General features: G+C 54.1%; 1 protein-coding gene and 1 long non-coding RNA gene across 4 annotated transcripts; one reads left to right on the top strand and one right to left on the bottom strand.

Moving 5' to 3' along the window:
• Positions 1-4,644: 4,644 nt before the first annotated feature.
• Positions 4,645-15,350, top strand: LOC129391880 (taperin-like). 3 transcript variants are annotated; one of them, XR_008616704.1, is made up of 3 exons: positions 4,645-5,200; positions 7,495-7,737; positions 9,562-9,632. XR_008616704.1 is itself a non-coding variant. In XM_055083012.1 (2 exons), the coding sequence occupies exons 1-2, from the start codon at positions 4,667-4,669 to the stop codon at positions 11,668-11,670; spliced, it is 570 nt and encodes a 189-aa protein (XP_054938987.1). In that variant the 5' UTR covers positions 4,645-4,666; the 3' UTR covers positions 11,671-15,350. The 3 variants fall into 3 exon arrangements, 2 of the variants coding, with proteins under 2 accessions (XP_054938987.1, XP_054938986.1); XM_055083012.1 differs by lacking the exons at positions 7,495-7,737; positions 9,562-9,632 and adding an exon at positions 11,635-15,350; XM_055083011.1 differs by lacking the exon at positions 9,562-9,632 and having other exon boundaries at positions 7,495-8,300.
• On the bottom strand, positions 9,637-11,639 carry LOC129391881 (uncharacterized). Its single transcript, XR_008616706.1, has 2 exons — positions 11,058-11,639; positions 9,637-10,711 (listed from the first exon to the last, which is right to left on the bottom strand). It is a non-coding gene; the product is annotated as an uncharacterized lncRNA (long non-coding RNA).
• Positions 15,351-15,925: the final 575 nt, after the last annotated feature.

Raw genomic sequence — 15,925 nt, 5'->3', positions numbered from 1 at the left:
TGCCGCGGCGCGGCTGGGCCCGTGAGCCATGGCCGCTGGGCCTGCGCGTCCGGAGCCTGTGCTCCGCAACGGGAGGGGCCACAGCAGAGGGAGGCCCACGTACCACAAAAAAAAAAAAAAAAACATATGCATAAAACTATTTGTTCGAATACCTGTTTTCAATTCTTTTGGGTATATGCTAGCAATGCAATCACTGAGTCATACGCTAATTGTTCTGATGAACTGCCAAACTGACTTCCACAGCGGCTGTACCATTTTACATTCCCATGAGCAATGCACAAGGGCTCCAATTTCTCCACATCTTCACCACACTTAATACTTCCCCTTTTCTACTAAAGCCATCCTAGTAGGTGTGAAGTGGTACCTCATTATGGTTTCAATTTGCATTTCCCTAATAACTAATGACGTTGACCATCTTTTCATGTGCTTCTTGGCCATTTGTAAGATCTGGAACTTCTGACACACCCCTTGCCAAACTATCTACCAATCTGTGAATAATCACAAATCTTCTAAAAAGGGTGGGCATGGAATCTTCCCATTGTTTCTGAGATGAACGTTAATCAAATAAAGAAGTTCCATACCATGGAACTTCTAAGAAAATCACAGGAACAAAGGGAAATGATGAAATGATTGACTGAAATGACTGATGAAATTATTCACAGAGATGAACTCCTGGCCCACCCACCTCTATGTCTGGGATTCCTACCCCAAGGCCCCAGCAGTCCCAGCAATGGAGTACGGACACAGCAAGGGGCAGAATTAGACCAGGAAGGCTGACGGGGGACAAAGAAGTACTGGAAGAGCTGGGAAAGATCAAGACCAACCTGCTCATTCTCCAGGAGGGAGAAACAACCCAGCCAAGGTCCCACAACAAAACAGTGCTAGGCCAGGGACTAGAACTGAAGTTTGGTGACTCCTGCCACAAAAAGTGATTCCTAATGGTGCACGAGTCAGCAGGAGAATGAGACATCATGTCAGGTCAATAACCACCAGGAACCCAGGCTGGGACGAGGACCTGGAAGCCAAGAACCCTAGTTCCAGACCTGCTGCTCTGCTCCCTCTATTCTCATTTCACTCTGCACAGCCTCCTGAGTGACTCCATTCACTGCCATGACATCAGAGTTCCCACCTGGCCCCCACCCCTCCTCCGGCTCTAACCGCCTACTGCCTTAAGTGGGTGATTCCACCTAAGGACCAAATTGGACCTCCACCTCCTCGAAGTCAAATTTACCACACTATTTTTACTCCTCCCCGGTCCCTCAAATCTGCTCCAAATCTGCTATTCTCAATTGCCAGGAAAGGTACTTTTATCCACCCAGGTTTCCTCAATCCCCACTCCGATCAACTGCCAATATCCTGTCCCTAGTGTCTGACAACTCCTTTCCCTCCTGGCCAGCACTGACCTGGAGAAGACCTTTACTGACATTTAACTGGACTTCTTCAAGAGCATCTATTAGAACTTCTGCCTTTAGCCAGAATTATCTTCCTAAAACACAAATTCAATAGATTAAAAAGCTAAGCATAGGAAATTCCCTGGAGGTCCAGTGGTTAGGACTCCACGCTTTCACTGCCAAGGGCCTAGGTTCAATCCCTGGTCGGGGAACTAAGGTCCCACAAGCCACGCGGTGCAGCCAAAAACCAAACGAACAAGCAAAGCTAAGCATAAAAATAACTATAAAAGAACTAAGAAAAACATCAGAGACTATTTTATAACGTTGGAAAGAAAACCTTCATAAGAATGAGATTAAAACTACAAACTTAAAGGAAAACATAGAAATTAAACTGTCATATTTAAAACTACCACATGAAAAAGAGAAATGACCATACAATTAAAGACAATGTATGACAGGTGCCAGATTAACATCTCGAGCAGGAGTCAGCAAACCATGGCTCACAGGCCAATCCTGCCAGCTACCTATTTTTGTAAATAAAGTTTCACTGGAAAGAGCCATACCCCTTAGTGTATGTCTTGTATACAGCAACTTCACACATTGGCTTTTGTGCTACAATGGCAAAGCTACATAGTAGCCACTAAGATCTTATGGCCCACAAGGCTGAAATATTTACTATCTGACCTTTTACAGGAAAAGTTTGTGGACCGCTGACCTAGAGTATATACAGAAAGCGCCTACAAATCAATGGTGGGGGGGGGGCCCTAACCCGATAGAAAACTGGGCAAATAATATGAAAATCCACAAAAGAACAAAATATATTCAATAAATATTACTAAAAGAGGCTTAATCTCACTGGTAACTAGGGAAATTATTAAATAATTAAATCATTTGATAATACCCAATCCTGGCAATGATATGATACAGGCTTTTTTGGAAGACAATTTGGTGATTATCTGTAGAAAAAAAAAAATTTAATGCACTTGATGTCAACCTAGCCATTCTATTTTTAGGTATCTGCTCCCAGAGAAATACTTGCATTCCTGCTCTCTCTCACACACTCCACACACACACACACACACACACACACACACACACACACACACACACACACACACACAAGCAGTTAGAAAGCTGTTCATTGAGGCATTCACTGTCTATAATGACAAAACCTGGAAGTAACCTTGCTGTCCACCAATAAGGGAATGGTTAAACTATGGTACATCCCTGATGGTACAATATACAAAACATCCCTGACGGTACAATGTGCAAAAAACAAGTTTGGTATATTGATATGTATTACCATGAAAACGGCTATAAAACATCATTAAGCAGAAAAAACAAAATATATTTCAGAGCAAAAACGCACATACAGTTTAGGTTTAAATAGGTTTTTTAACTGTACTTGAGTCTGCATGTATGCAGAGAAATGCATAGGAGAAGGACTAAAGGGTAAATGCCTTAAAGAGGAGGTGGCCTCAATGATCACTGATCTATCTTCCAGCCTTGATGGTCTAAAATAAGCTCAGGGTGGGAGGGGCAACAGGAAGCAGGGGCTTGAAGGAGACTGATGGGAACCGATCTGCTGAGGTTTTCTAATGGAGCCATGAGGATGAGAGTAAGAGGCTGGGGGAGGGCCGGATGCAGGGAGCAGCAGCTAAGGCTGCTGGCAACAGCCCTGAGTCTCCCTCCTTCTCTCTTCAAGAACAGTTTCTTCCTGAAAGATCCCAGGAGGTAGAAGGCTGGCCTAATCTCTCCCAGCACAAATAACCCCGCTCATTTCAGAAACGACCATTTCACTTGTGCCCTGTTGGGCCCAGGCCTATTTCATAACCCATAATTCAACTGTGAATACAGTGCAAGATTAAGGTACTTTTAAATTTGTGACATCCCCCTCCCCACCAAATCCAATTAATAATCAGCATTTTAAAAACAGATTCAATTCAAATACGCAGATTCCATTCTAATTCATCTAAGTTTAAGAATGGGAAAACAAGCGCTATGAGATGTAAGCACCCAATTTAGGCAGCTACCTGGAATAACCAGAAAACTGAGAATAACCCTTGCCAAGCCAGCAACTTCCTAAATCCAAGTTTACTATTCTGTAGGTGATTCTTGTTCATTAGTTTTTTAAACTGCAAGAAGAAAAAGTTTCATACGATGTCATGCCTTGCTTTTCGCAACAGCCTAGTGAGGCAGGAGAGCCAGGGATCCCTGCTCCCCATTTATAGAGAAGGAAAATAAACTATAACGAGGCAAAGGGACTTGTTCAAGGTCACGCAGCTGCAAGTGACAGCCAAACCTAGAAGTTCGGTCCCCTGACTCCTGGGCCAGGACCCTCATGGCCACATGAACCGCTTCCCAGGGCAAGGCGTCCAGTGGAGAGCAGGGAATCTCCCTCAGAAGCCCACCACAGCCCGGCACACCACCAGGACACGGACCCTGCCGTCCTAACGCTCTGACTCCGCAGCCCTGGGTGCGGGGTGAAGCTCTGGGTCTCGGGTACCAGAAGTTTCTTTCTGGCCACTGGGTAAGGCAGCCGGTCCCAGGCCGTCACCCCTGCCCCGCCACCCACTCGGCCGGCCGTGTAAACACTTCGCAGCAAGAGAAACGGCCAGGCCGGTCCACTCCAAAGCAGCGTGTCGGTGGAAGCGGCGCCCACGACGAAGTCAGCTGGGCTGGAACGGGAAGGGGCTCCCGGCCTCGCGCAGGGGGACCAAGGAAAGCTCGTGGCGGTTGGGGGGACGGAGGCTGGGGAGAGGCCGGGGGTGGGGGGGGGCGGGCCCGGCCGGGAAAGCGGGAGTGGCAGTGCGGGGCCGCAGAGCCCAGCTCCGGAAGGGCTGGCCGGGCCCAGGACCCGCGCCGGGGGCACGCGGGACGGCCCGGCGCCGCGCTGTGGGCGGGTTTCCGCCGCCAAAGCGTGCGAAACCCCCCAGGGACGAGGGACAGAGACGCGGCCGGGAGCGGCGACCCTGGGGGCGGGGAGGCCGTGCGAGCCCCTCCCCCGCCGGCGGCCCCGGGTCGCGGCCCAGAGCGAGACCCGGACCCAGGCCGCCCCCGCCCGGTGGCCGCCGGTGGGAGAGGGCGCGGAGCCGGGCGGCCGAGTGTGGCCCCGCGCTTTGTTCCCGCGCTCGGCCGGGCACCTCGAGCCGCCGAAACGCATGAGTCACCGGGCGGGCGGCGAGCGGAGGGCGCCGCTCCGTCCCGCGGGCGCCGCTTTGTCCGCCCCGCCCGCGCCGCCCGCTCACCTGCGTCAGGTCCTCGTCGTTGAGCAGATGCGACTCGCGGGGCTTGAAACAGTTCTGACACTTGCTCTTGTTGAAGATGTTGGCCTGGAATTTCCTGCACGGGTTCTCCTTGGCCGCCGACATGGCCGGGAACGGGCTCAGGCCGGCCGCCGCCGCATCCCCGGCCGCCGCCTCCAGCCGCGCACGCAGGCCGGCGCCTCACAGAGCGCGCGGCCCCCGCCGCCCGCCCGCGCCGCCGCCGCCGCCGCCCGCCGGTCCCATGGACGCGGCCTCGCGCGCCCACTCCCGCTCTCGCCGCCGCCCTGCCGATCCCCGCGCTCGGTGCCCGCGCCGCCCTCAGCCGCAGCGAAGGGGAGCGGAACGCCGGGCGCACTCCAGGGCGGCAGGCGCGCTCGAGGGAGCGACAGGCCAGCGCGCGGGGCGTGGCGGTGCGCGGGGCGGGGCCACTTCCCGGCGCGATCGGCGGCCCGGCGGGCCAATGGCAGCGACGCGTCCCGGCTAACAAAGAAACCTCCTGGCCAATGGGAGCCGGAGGTGGGACAAAAGGCGGCCAGGCGCAAGGTAACTTGTGTAGGCGAAGTAAGGCGGGGCGTGGTGGGGCGTTCAGGCTTGGTGGACGGGCGCGCGGCCGCCGGTCCTGACAGCTGCGTGGGCGGGGCCTGCGGGCGGGGGGTGGGCGCGGCCTGCGGGTGGGCGGGGCCTGAAGGCGGGGCGGGCCCTGCAGGCGGAGGCGGAGGCGGAGGCGGGGGCGGGGGCGGGGACGGCGGGCTGGCTCTGCAAACAGTTCCTGCAACCTCGCGGTCCCGCGCCCACGCGGAGACGATTAGTTTGACACCCACTATGCGCCGGCCCGCGTGGCGGTCAGCAAGGCTACATACTGTTCCAAGTACTTGATATGCATGAGCTCAGTGAAGGCTCACAGCCTCCCCATCACCATCCCCATCTTATGAGGGCGGACACTGAGGCGCAGAGAAGTTAAGGAGAGGCACGTAGGGTTTGGGGGGGCGGGGGTGACTTAGAGATGTCAGCCCGGAAGAGCTGTCAGTTCTATTGCAGGAGATTAGTAAGGGCTGACGCGGTGCCAGGTACTGAGCCAGGCATTCCTGTCCGCACAACGTGCTTGAGGAAAATGAGGCTCCGATGTGTGCGTGTGCGGGGTCTACTAGGCGGGCCAACTGTCATTCCCATCGTCCACTGTCCAGTCTCCCGGCCAGAAGACCACTTGGAGAAGACTGTAAAGGGGGCGCAGGCAGAAGGCTCAGCAGCCAAGAGAGGGGGCTCCTTGGGGAAATTAGGGGCGGCTTCAGGGAGGAGGGGAAATTCAAGCAGAAGGTGAGAGGTCGAGAGGGGCTGGGGTGGAGGTAGCAGAGGAAGGGGCAGGACGGATGAGGCTGAGGGATTCCCGAGGGCCAGGGCACCCCACGCCTCGGGTTCCAAGCTCGGGCGCACGTAAAGGTCATCCTGCTGGCAGCCAGGAGTCTACCATGGGAGTTTCCAAACGGGGGGTGAGCCAACCCAGCCCTCACAGAGGAGGTGACACTGAAGCATGTGTTAGTGACACTGAAGCATGTGTTAGTGGCAGCGACAGCAGCTGTTGCGAAGGGAATGGGAGGTTTTAGGAGAAGCAGCAACTGCTTCCAGGGCTGTGTACTTTTCCATTGAGCATCCGGTGAACGGGCCGGGGAGGTGAATTTCAAGTCAGTGTAAGAAAATACTTTCCTCCCAAGAGAGCTGAAGAAAGGTGGATCAAAGTCCTGTGGTCACCTAAGGCGGAAGGCCAGCTCTTGACCTTGGGCGAGTGCCTTCACCTGCCTGCTGCCTCAGTTACCTCATCTACAAAATTGGCATGATTGTGTGCTTATTGTTAGCATGACATGATATAATGCCTGTCAAATATTTAGCATAACGTGCCAAAATGTTAATTGGTGAATGCAGGCAAAAGGTGTTTATTGTCCTATCCTTGCAACTTTTCTGTTGGTTTAAATTTTTGCAAAATAAAAAAGTGTGTGTGTGGTGGGGAAGACAGACAATTGCACAGAATACTCAGAAACTGACACCAATGGTGGCCTCTGGGGAGGGAGCTGGGTGGTGAGAGGTGACCTACTTTTCATTTTCACTGTGAGCCCTTTTGTTTCTTTGGATTTGATATTGTGCGCATGTGTAGCTTGTTTTAAACTAACTTTTGAGAGTCCCACCCATGCCTCAAGGCCAACTCAAAGGCCCCTTCCCTTAAGAAAATCCTTGGCGGACTTCCCTGCAGGTCCACTGGTTAAGACTCCACGCGTCCAATGGAGGGGCCATGGGTTCGATCCCTAGTCGGGGAACTAAGATCCCACATGCCACATGGGGTGGCCAAACAAATAAATAATAAAAAGAAAAAAGAAAATGCTTGGCATGTTCGGCTCAAGTCAGCGGACACATCCAGTGCCTGCCTTGAATGGCGAGGGTCTGCAGCTGGGGGCGTAAAGAGGCATTTGATTCGGGCCTGCCTGGGAGGAGCTCACACTTGAGCAAGTGGAGACAAATAAGAACAGAGGGCAGACAGACAAATTCAATCCGGGGTGTTGTGAGGGTCCAGACAAGGGCACCCAGCTCTTGTCTGCGGCTTCAGGGAGGGTTCCTTGGTGGAGGCAGTGCCGGGCTGAGACCTGAGCTGAATAAGAACAAGCCAGGAGAAGGCAGACGGAAGGCACTCCAGACAGAAGTAGCACAGAGAGGTAAACAGATGGTGCTCGCACAGGTTCAGCCCTCGCTGAACAAATAGCTATTACGGTAAATTAAAGCTCAACCTCTTCAGGGAGATGGGCGGTGTTGGCGTTTATCATTATTGTTGTTGTTTTGTCTCCATTTTACAGAAAACACACATGAGGCTCAGGGCGTTTAAAGAACTTGCCTGTGGTCCCAACATGCACTCTCCAAATGAGGATTCAAGCCCACACAGACTGACCCCAGAGCTGCCTGGGCAGTAGGGAACCATGAAGTGAAATCTTTAGATTGAACACTTAAGAAGGGCTGTTGGCCTGGAGAATGAAGCAGAGGTGGAGACTGGAAACTTGACTGATTGGGAAACTACTCCAACAGGCCACTGAGCAGCGAAGGTAGAGGCTTGAATTAGGACAGTCAGTAGGAGACTTGGGGAAATATTCAGGAGGGACAGGTGTACTTAACCCTTCCAAGTGCTGCTCTCCAGACATGACCAGACTGTGGCACTGTCCGAGCAGGGCTGGGTCGTGGTTCCGGCTGCATTTCCATGCCTGCTTCACCACCTGGCATGTGGTAGGCACTCACAAAGTGTGAACCAACGAAAACTGACCGTTCTGTCTCGTATTGTTGTCTCTGCCCCACCAGAGTATAAAACCCATGCGAACAGGGCGTCTTACAGCCTTGGTTTCCGTTTCCGGGATCCTAGAACAGCACTTGGGACAAGGTCAGATACTGCACATGAACACAGAAACATTCATCGGGCTGTACACTTAGGATCTGTTCACTGCAGACATCTCTGTGGCTAATGTAAAGCTCAAATAGGCAATAAACGGGCAAGCAAGCAAAGCTCTCTCACCTGGGCCCCAAGTGCAGGCAAGTCCTGCTCTGCGCACCTGACAGCACCCTGTAAGGAGCGGACTTGTGCACGCACATGCGTGCGTGCCCACTCTTAGGCCCAGCAATGGAACCCCCATGTGGACACACTCACAGAGGTAACTGCTCTGATCTCAGTCACCGTGGATCAGCCTACTCTGCGCTTGAACCGTGTTGTGAGTGGAACGTGTACTCTGTGTCTGGCTTTCTCACTCACCTGTGGGTCTGTGGACCCTGTGCCGTCATGTCAGTGCCTCATGCTTTCTCACCGCTGCCTCAGAGTCCGCTGGCTGGGCGGCCCCGCGAATGTCCCCGGTCTGGGCCGTGGTAAGGCTCGGAGGGGCACCCTTTGGCCTGACTCTGGCCCGCATAAGCACTTACTTTTGTTGGGACCACCCAAGAGGGCACAGCCGGGTATTTGGTGAGCGTGTGTTTCACAGAACAGGAAACTCCGGGACAGTCCTGCAGTCTGGGGGCTGGCCCTCCTCTCCCCCTTTGCGTCTTAACTTGGTAATAAGATGCACCTGGGGGATGTGTCGCTTCTCCAGCTCACAGGGCCTTCTCTGGAAACGCCGAACCAGGGCCTGGTGGCGCTCTTGGAAGCCATGGGTTGCCAGGCCTGCCTGATCTTTAGGCGAGTTTTGGAAACAGTGACGGAGCTGTGGTTCTCCAGTCTTGAGCGATTTAAAAAATACCTACTCTGGGCCCCCATTCCCAGATATTCGGATTTAATCGGCATCTGGAAAAACTCCTCGAGGGGGTTACTGTAGGGGCAGGGGCGCGGCCCACTGGTTCAGGGAGAGTGGGAGGGACAGGCCGCGAGGTCGCCAGCCTGGGAGGGCCCGGGAGGTCACATGGCTGCACACGAAACCACCCACCGACCCAGCTCGACCTGCCGCTGCTTTATTGCCTCCCTCGGTTGTGCAGGCTGACTGGGCCCCGTTGCAGTTCTGCTGGCCTGGCCTGGGGGGTCTAGTGTGAGCGCGGTGAGACGATGCCCGGGCTCTCCCCGCAGCTCAGGGAACCCCAAAGTGCTCCAGGAGGGGGAGGCAGAAGCCAGCAGGCGTCTCAAAGTCCCTCCGCCTTCTGTGAGTCAGCACGGCTGCCCGAGCCCTGCCCCGGGACCTGAGTCCCCGTGCGTTTCCGCGAGCTTCACCGGGGGCCCCCTTGAGACTGGCTGCCACAAAGTGTCTACTCATAGGTTATCGTGTGAGGACAAAATATATTAATACACGTGACGTGTCTAGTTTGATATCTGAAACAGTAACTGCTCTGAAACTTTCAGCTTTTATTATGCCTAGAACCTCTATGTCGGGGTTGGTGAGCTTGTATTTTATGCTTTGCAGGCTACACGGTCTCTGTCGCAAGTACCCCCCTCTGCTGTTGTCCCGTGGAGGCTTCATAGACAATACATAAGTACGTGGGTGAGGCTGTGTTCCAATAAAACTTTATTTACAATAACAAGCGGGGGGCCAGGTCGGCCCTCTTCCTTGGGTCCCCTCTTTTCCTGTCGGTCGGGCCTCACTGTCCTGGCCAGTCTCTCAGGAAGGTGGGTCTCCCTGGTCCTGGTCTAGCCCCTGTCAGCCGTCACGTCGGCTCTCGGGGTTCCGTGGTCATGGAGCGCTGTCAGTGTGCTCTATGCTGGATACTAGGTTCCATCACATATAATCTCACTAAACCCAACTACCACCATTCGAAGGCAGTTCTGGCAGTGCCAAGTGGTGCCTGATGGGGGTCCTTATTAACCTCCCATCCTCCAGCAGTCCCCCGAAGCCACTCCAAATGGTCCAAATGCAGCTTACTGCCCACCCCCCCCCGATTGCTGCCTGGGGTTAGTATTACTCCCAGCTTACAGGTGAGGAAACTGAGGCCCAGGAAGGTCGAGGACATCATTCAAGGTCGTACAACCAGTAAATGGTGAGGCCTAATTCAGAAGTGGGCAGCATATCCATAACCACTGCTCTACCCGACCCTGGCCAAGGGCGCTGTGGGCAGGGGGGTCCCGCCCTTCCCCGGGGCTCAGGTGCGGCTGCCCTGGAAGGAGATCAGAGGATCATGGAGGCCCCTTCCGGCTCTGACTCCTGCAGACACCAAATGACAATAGTCCTCAGAAATGCACTTGGAGAGAATGACAGGCACTAGACATACAAAGTCCAGCAGGAGGGCAACTGAGCCATTCTATTAAAATGTTAAGCATGCACACCCTTTGACCTAGTGATTCCCTCTAGAAAGACAGGTGTGGAGTTGCTCACGTGCGCAAAGGTATGTTACACACAAGCATGCTCAGGGCGCCACTGTTCTCAAGAGCAGAACCGTGGAGACATGTCAGCTGGCCACCACCAGAGGATCCGATAAATAAATGATGGTTCTTTGATACAGGCAACACCGCGAAGCTGGTAAGGAATGAGAGGGTGGAAGTGGCCAGCCGTCTGCAACGTAAGGTGAAGTTTAAAAGCTGGTAGGAATATGGTGCGTGTCTTGGTAGCTCCTTCCTGTCTTAAGTAGACACAGAGACAATATACATAGTATTTGCACAGAGAAGTTCTAGAGGCGCAGACACCAAACTGTTGAAATTAACCCTGGGAGGAACAAGAACGTGGACTCTCAGCTAAGCTATTGATTTATAGCATATGTGTAAATTTTTTAAAACAAACTTCTGGTTTTTATAGAGAGCCATGTGATGAAGGTTGGTGTCCCCACCCCCAGCTTCGACAGTCCAGCTCAGGAAGAGCCTCGTTTCAGGCACCCTCCTCCCCTCCCATATTATATTAGAGCAGACCCCAAACTCATACCATTCTTCCATAAGTACTTCAACGTGTGCAAAGATCATACACAGGCATACCTTGGAGATATTGTGGGTTTGGTTCCAGACCACTGCAATAAAATGAATATTGCAATAAAGCAAGTTGCACAAAAAAAAAAAAAAAACAACTTTGTGTGTCTCTAAAAGATAAGGACTATTTTTTATTAAGATTTTTTTTAACATTTATTTATTTATTTGGTTGCGCCGGGTCTTAGTTGCAGCACGCAGGCTCCTTAGCTGCGGCATGCATGTGAGATCTACTTCCCCGACCAGGGATCAAACCTGGGCCCCCTGCATTGGGAGCACGGAGCCTTAACCACTGTGCCACCAGGCAAGTCCCAAGGACTATTTTTTTAGAGCAGCCACAAACCATGATCACACCTAAAAAAATAATAATTCTTTAATATTTTATGTTCAGTAATTTCCAGTTATCTCATAAAAACGTGAGTTATTTTCATAATAATAATAATAAAGATTGAAAAAGAAAAGAAAGCCAGTCCAGAGGACAGACAGACTGGTACAACTCTCCTGCAGGTTTGTTTAGTGACACTTATCAAAAGCCTTAAAAATGTGCTTATCTTTGACCCTGCAATCCCAACCCATGAATTTGTTCTAGGAAAACAAGATGAAAGAGAGAGGCGGACACTGTTGACGGGTGTGCCGTGCCTGCCACAGAGAGGCTGCTTGGAAAATATTTGTTGAATGTGAGGTTGAGCTCCAGCGTTGTTCTTTGCTGCTTTGTTTGTAAAAGGAAAAACCAAAAGCAACAGAAGTGTAAGACATCAGGGTGCCAGCTCAATAAATGATGGCAGATCCGTAAAATGGAATGTTGTCCCTGTCATTTGAAACCAGGTTGTGGTAACACACAATACTCCCCCTTCCCTCGAGTGTGGCCTGACTTCACGATTGGCATCCAGAGCATGGAGCAGCAAAGCAGACAACAGTAGTTTACAGTGGAGAAAGCCAGCAGATGCTCCGCCCCTGGACACCAGTAGTGATAAATCGTGTGGACGTCAGGTACCCGGATGGGATGCAGTGAGAAGGGTCTCCCCCCAAAACCGTTACCGTAGTCTCATCGTGAGAAAAACATCAGACAAACCCAATGGACCCACATCCTACAACATGCCTGAGCGGTGCCCTTCAAAATTGTCAAGGTCACAAAACAGGAGGAAAGGAAACAGCCTGGCCCGAATGCCATATGGGGTCCTGGACAGGGTCTTGGAACAGGAAAAGGACAGTCGTGGAAGAACTTGCAAAATCCTAATAAAGCCCCTAGTTTAGTTAATGATAATTTACTAATACTGGGACTTCCCTGGTGGTCCAGTGGTTAGGAATCCACCTTCCACTGCCAGGGACACGGGTTCGATCCCTGGTTGGGGAACTAAGATCCCACATGCCGCAGGGCAACTAAGCCCCTGCGCTCTAGAGCCAGCATGCCGCAACTAGAGAGCCCGCACGCCACAACAAAGAGCCCATGTGCCACAACTAAGACCCAACACGGCCAAATAAATAAGTAAATAAACATTTTTTAAAATAATAATAATAATTCACCGATGTTAATTTTTTTAGTTTCGGCAAATGTGCCATGGTTAAGTAAGACATTCACATTCAGGGAAGCTGGGTAAAGCGTGGACGGGAGCCCTTTGTGCTCTTTGCTGCAAATCTAAATTGTTCCAAAATGTAGTAGTATTTTAAAGAGCCAGAGGTGATATTTCCTTTTTTTTTTTTTTTTTTTTTATGGCCCCACCCCTCGGCTTCCAGGATAGTTTCCCAACCAGGGATCAAACCCAGGCCCAGGCGGTGAAAGCTCGGAGTGCTAACCATTGGACAGCCGGGGAATTCCTGAAGGTAGATATTTCTTAGCGTAAGAATGTACACATGATATATTAAAGGGGAAACCTGTGTCTGGTCTCATACAGTTTTTGCCGAATGAGCCCGTTTTTGTAAAAAAGTCACTGACGAGGTGTGTGCATATACATGAATGGATGTACACGCACACACACGCAGGAGAATAAGGTCTGGGTGCACAGACTCCCAGGGCTACAGCCCCGGGGCCAGGGGGAGAGGTGGGCTAGCGCCCACCGTCCTTCTGAAATGGGCAGCAGCCTCGCAGCTCCAGCCAGTTGTCCTACAGGACCTGGAACCAGTCCCGACGGATCTTCTCATTCTCCAAAAGAAATCGAAATCCAGGCTGCTACCCAAATTTCTAGGACCCACTGGGCCGTGGGGAGAAGGCCTCCAGGGTCACACAGCCGAGGAGAAGACGGCTTGGGCGCCAAGAGGCAGGCAACCTGGGCGTCAGCGGGGCCGCCCCGCCTTGGCCCCCTCTGCTCCTGGGCCTGGAGGACCGCCAGCTCCCCGGGGTGGGGGCTGGGGGGCTGCCACTCTCCCAACCTCGGCCCTGCACGCGGCCAGGCTGGGACGGAGGTCTGCCTGGGGCCCACGTGGCCGGTGCTGCCTCTCTGCTGGGCAGGTCACTGTGCGCGTGTGCGCGCGCGTGCCTGTGAGTGATGGATCCGGCATCCCCTCGGGTGTCCGTGTCTGTGCACGTCTGGGTCGGTCTGGCCGTCTTTGAGAGTGTACACAGGCATGACCAAGCTATGTACCTACGTGAGTATTGGCGCGTTCGTCCGTGGGTCCACAACCGTGAGTGTGAGTGTGCGTCGTGCAGATGCGCACATCTGTGTCTCTGTTGTATGCGTGTGAGATGATCCTCTGTGTTTATGTGTCTGTGGGCAGGTGCCCTGGCTGGCTGGCCTCAATGCCTACATATCCGTGTTTCTGTGGGACTGCCTGTGTGTTTATACCATGTGTGCACACGTGCGCGTGTGTGTGTCTGTCCGTCTGCTCTGTTCAGTTGTGTCTGCTTGTATGTCTATTGTATGTATGGGCATCTCGGGTGTGTCTGTGCCTCTGTGTGAGTGTATGTTAGTGTCTGTGACTGTGTGCGTATACGTGGGAGTGTTGGATACTGGAGGTCAGGGGTCAGGGTTTGGGGATTAGGGGTCACAATCTGCACCAGCTTCTCAATTCCCTGGTTCCTGCAAGTCCCCGTAAGAAGCACGTAGGTCCAAGCAACCCCGCCAGCCCACGAGCCCCAGGCATAGGGTGAGAAGGCCAAGGGTGGGCCAGCTGCAGAGTCCAGGCTTGGAGGCCCCAGAGTCCACTCCTTTGCATCCCCTCCACACATTGAAGCCACCAGCCTGCCTTGGCGTGGCTCCTGGGGGCCCCTTGCCTTTGGCCTTCCAAGAGTCTTTGATCCAAGACACAGCCCCCACAGCCCACCAAGGTACTGCCTGAAGGCCATTTGTTTACAGGTGAGCTGGGGGGGCTGGGGGAGAGGTGGGGGATTGAGGCGATGGGTGAATGGGGGGGCAGCTGGGGTGAGTAACAGACGCAGGAAGCCTCAGAGCCTTAGGCCAGAGGGACCCTTGGAGACCCTCTGGTCCCGTCCCCTGTTTTACAGATTAGGACACTGAGCCCAGAGAGGGCAAGATCCTGACCTGAGGTCACACAGCAAGTCCCCAGCAGAACTGGCATTCCCTTCAGAGAGCTGGGTAGCACCAGGGTTCACAGCCCACAGGAGTCATTCATTCATTCAACAAACATGTACTGAGCAGCTACTGTAGCCAGGCCCTGGGGATACAGGCATGGACCAGACAGACACAACCCTTGCCCTCATGGAGCTTATGCTCTAGTCACAGAGACAGACCATGAACACAGCAAAGGTTCACTTGATCCCCAAGCTCCCTTCTCTCCTCTCGGCTCCCGGGCGCTCACTTGAACACCCTCACTAGTACCACTAGTACCGTTTCCCCTCCCCCACAGGCTGACTGAAAGCCCTCCAGTCCCTGTACGGAGCACTCAGACCGGTTCCCCAGCCTCCCCTCGCCGCCCTGGGTCCAGCTGCTCTTCCAGAGCTTGGCTCCTCTCACTGCGTCCGAGGCCGATAAAACAGGCCCATCCGGTTGTCCTGGGCTCAGGGGAAGATGCTTTAGGTCACCGGGTGCTTCATTCACTTCCCCACCACGATGGTGACCTTGGAGCCGGCGAGGAGGTGGCCGCGGGAGCCAGCTTGCTCTGGGTCCAGGGGGCCTAGAAGAGAGGCTGAGGTTCCACGTCGAGAGGAGAGGCTTTGGTTCCAGCTTAGGAAGAACGTCCTCTCTAAAAACAGCGGATGGCATAGCCGTACGTCACTAGTGGAGGGGACCCCGAGGCCCTACGAACGGGACGGGCAGGCCCTGTCCTCAGCACTTGGCACAGGCCTGCTCTCTGCTCCCCGGACGCCCGGCACTCCCTCCCCCAGGACCTGTGCCCCACCCCCTCTCTGTCTGGAACGTGCTCCCGGGGCCCTTCTCACCCGCATGCGTCCGCACCTCACTCTGAGATCTCATGCCTCCCGTGCCGGACGGTCCGCTCTGTGCGGACGGAGCTGTTGTGCGTCCTGCTTCCTTCTGTACAACGCCCGCCCCCCCCCGCCCCGAGTTTCCTTCTAAAACTGCCTGGGCCGTGGGAGAGGCTCCGGAGGCTCCTGGAGTGACCGGATGGCCCAGGGGAGCAGGGGCCGCTGCCACCACCCCCCACGGCCTGGAGGGAGGGGTCCTGGATCCGAGGGAGCGGGAGGGGTGGCAGGTCACCGGCCCAGGTGCCTAGGGTGTGCAGCGGGCCTGGCCTGGAGGGGCCCGGCCGGTCCCAGAGCCAGCAGCTGGCGAGGCTGCGGGCACACCTCCCACGTGACAGCTCTCCCCTCAGCCTCAGGCCTCCGCTTCCTGCCCTGCCCAACCTCGGGGCTGACCTGAGGTGTGGCCTCGCCAGGGGACTGGCCTGTGGTTCAGGATGGGGACCCTGCAGCTCAGAGTCACGCAGCCAAGGAAAGAGGCACAGCTGAGAGTCGTACCCGCGGCGGC

Source organism: Physeter macrocephalus, unplaced genomic scaffold (assembly GCF_002837175.3).
Source record: "Physeter macrocephalus isolate SW-GA unplaced genomic scaffold, ASM283717v5 random_467, whole genome shotgun sequence".
NCBI classification, from domain to species: Eukaryota; Metazoa; Chordata; class Mammalia; order Artiodactyla; family Physeteridae; genus Physeter; species Physeter macrocephalus.
This window is presented reverse-complemented; position numbering and strand designations above follow the sequence as displayed.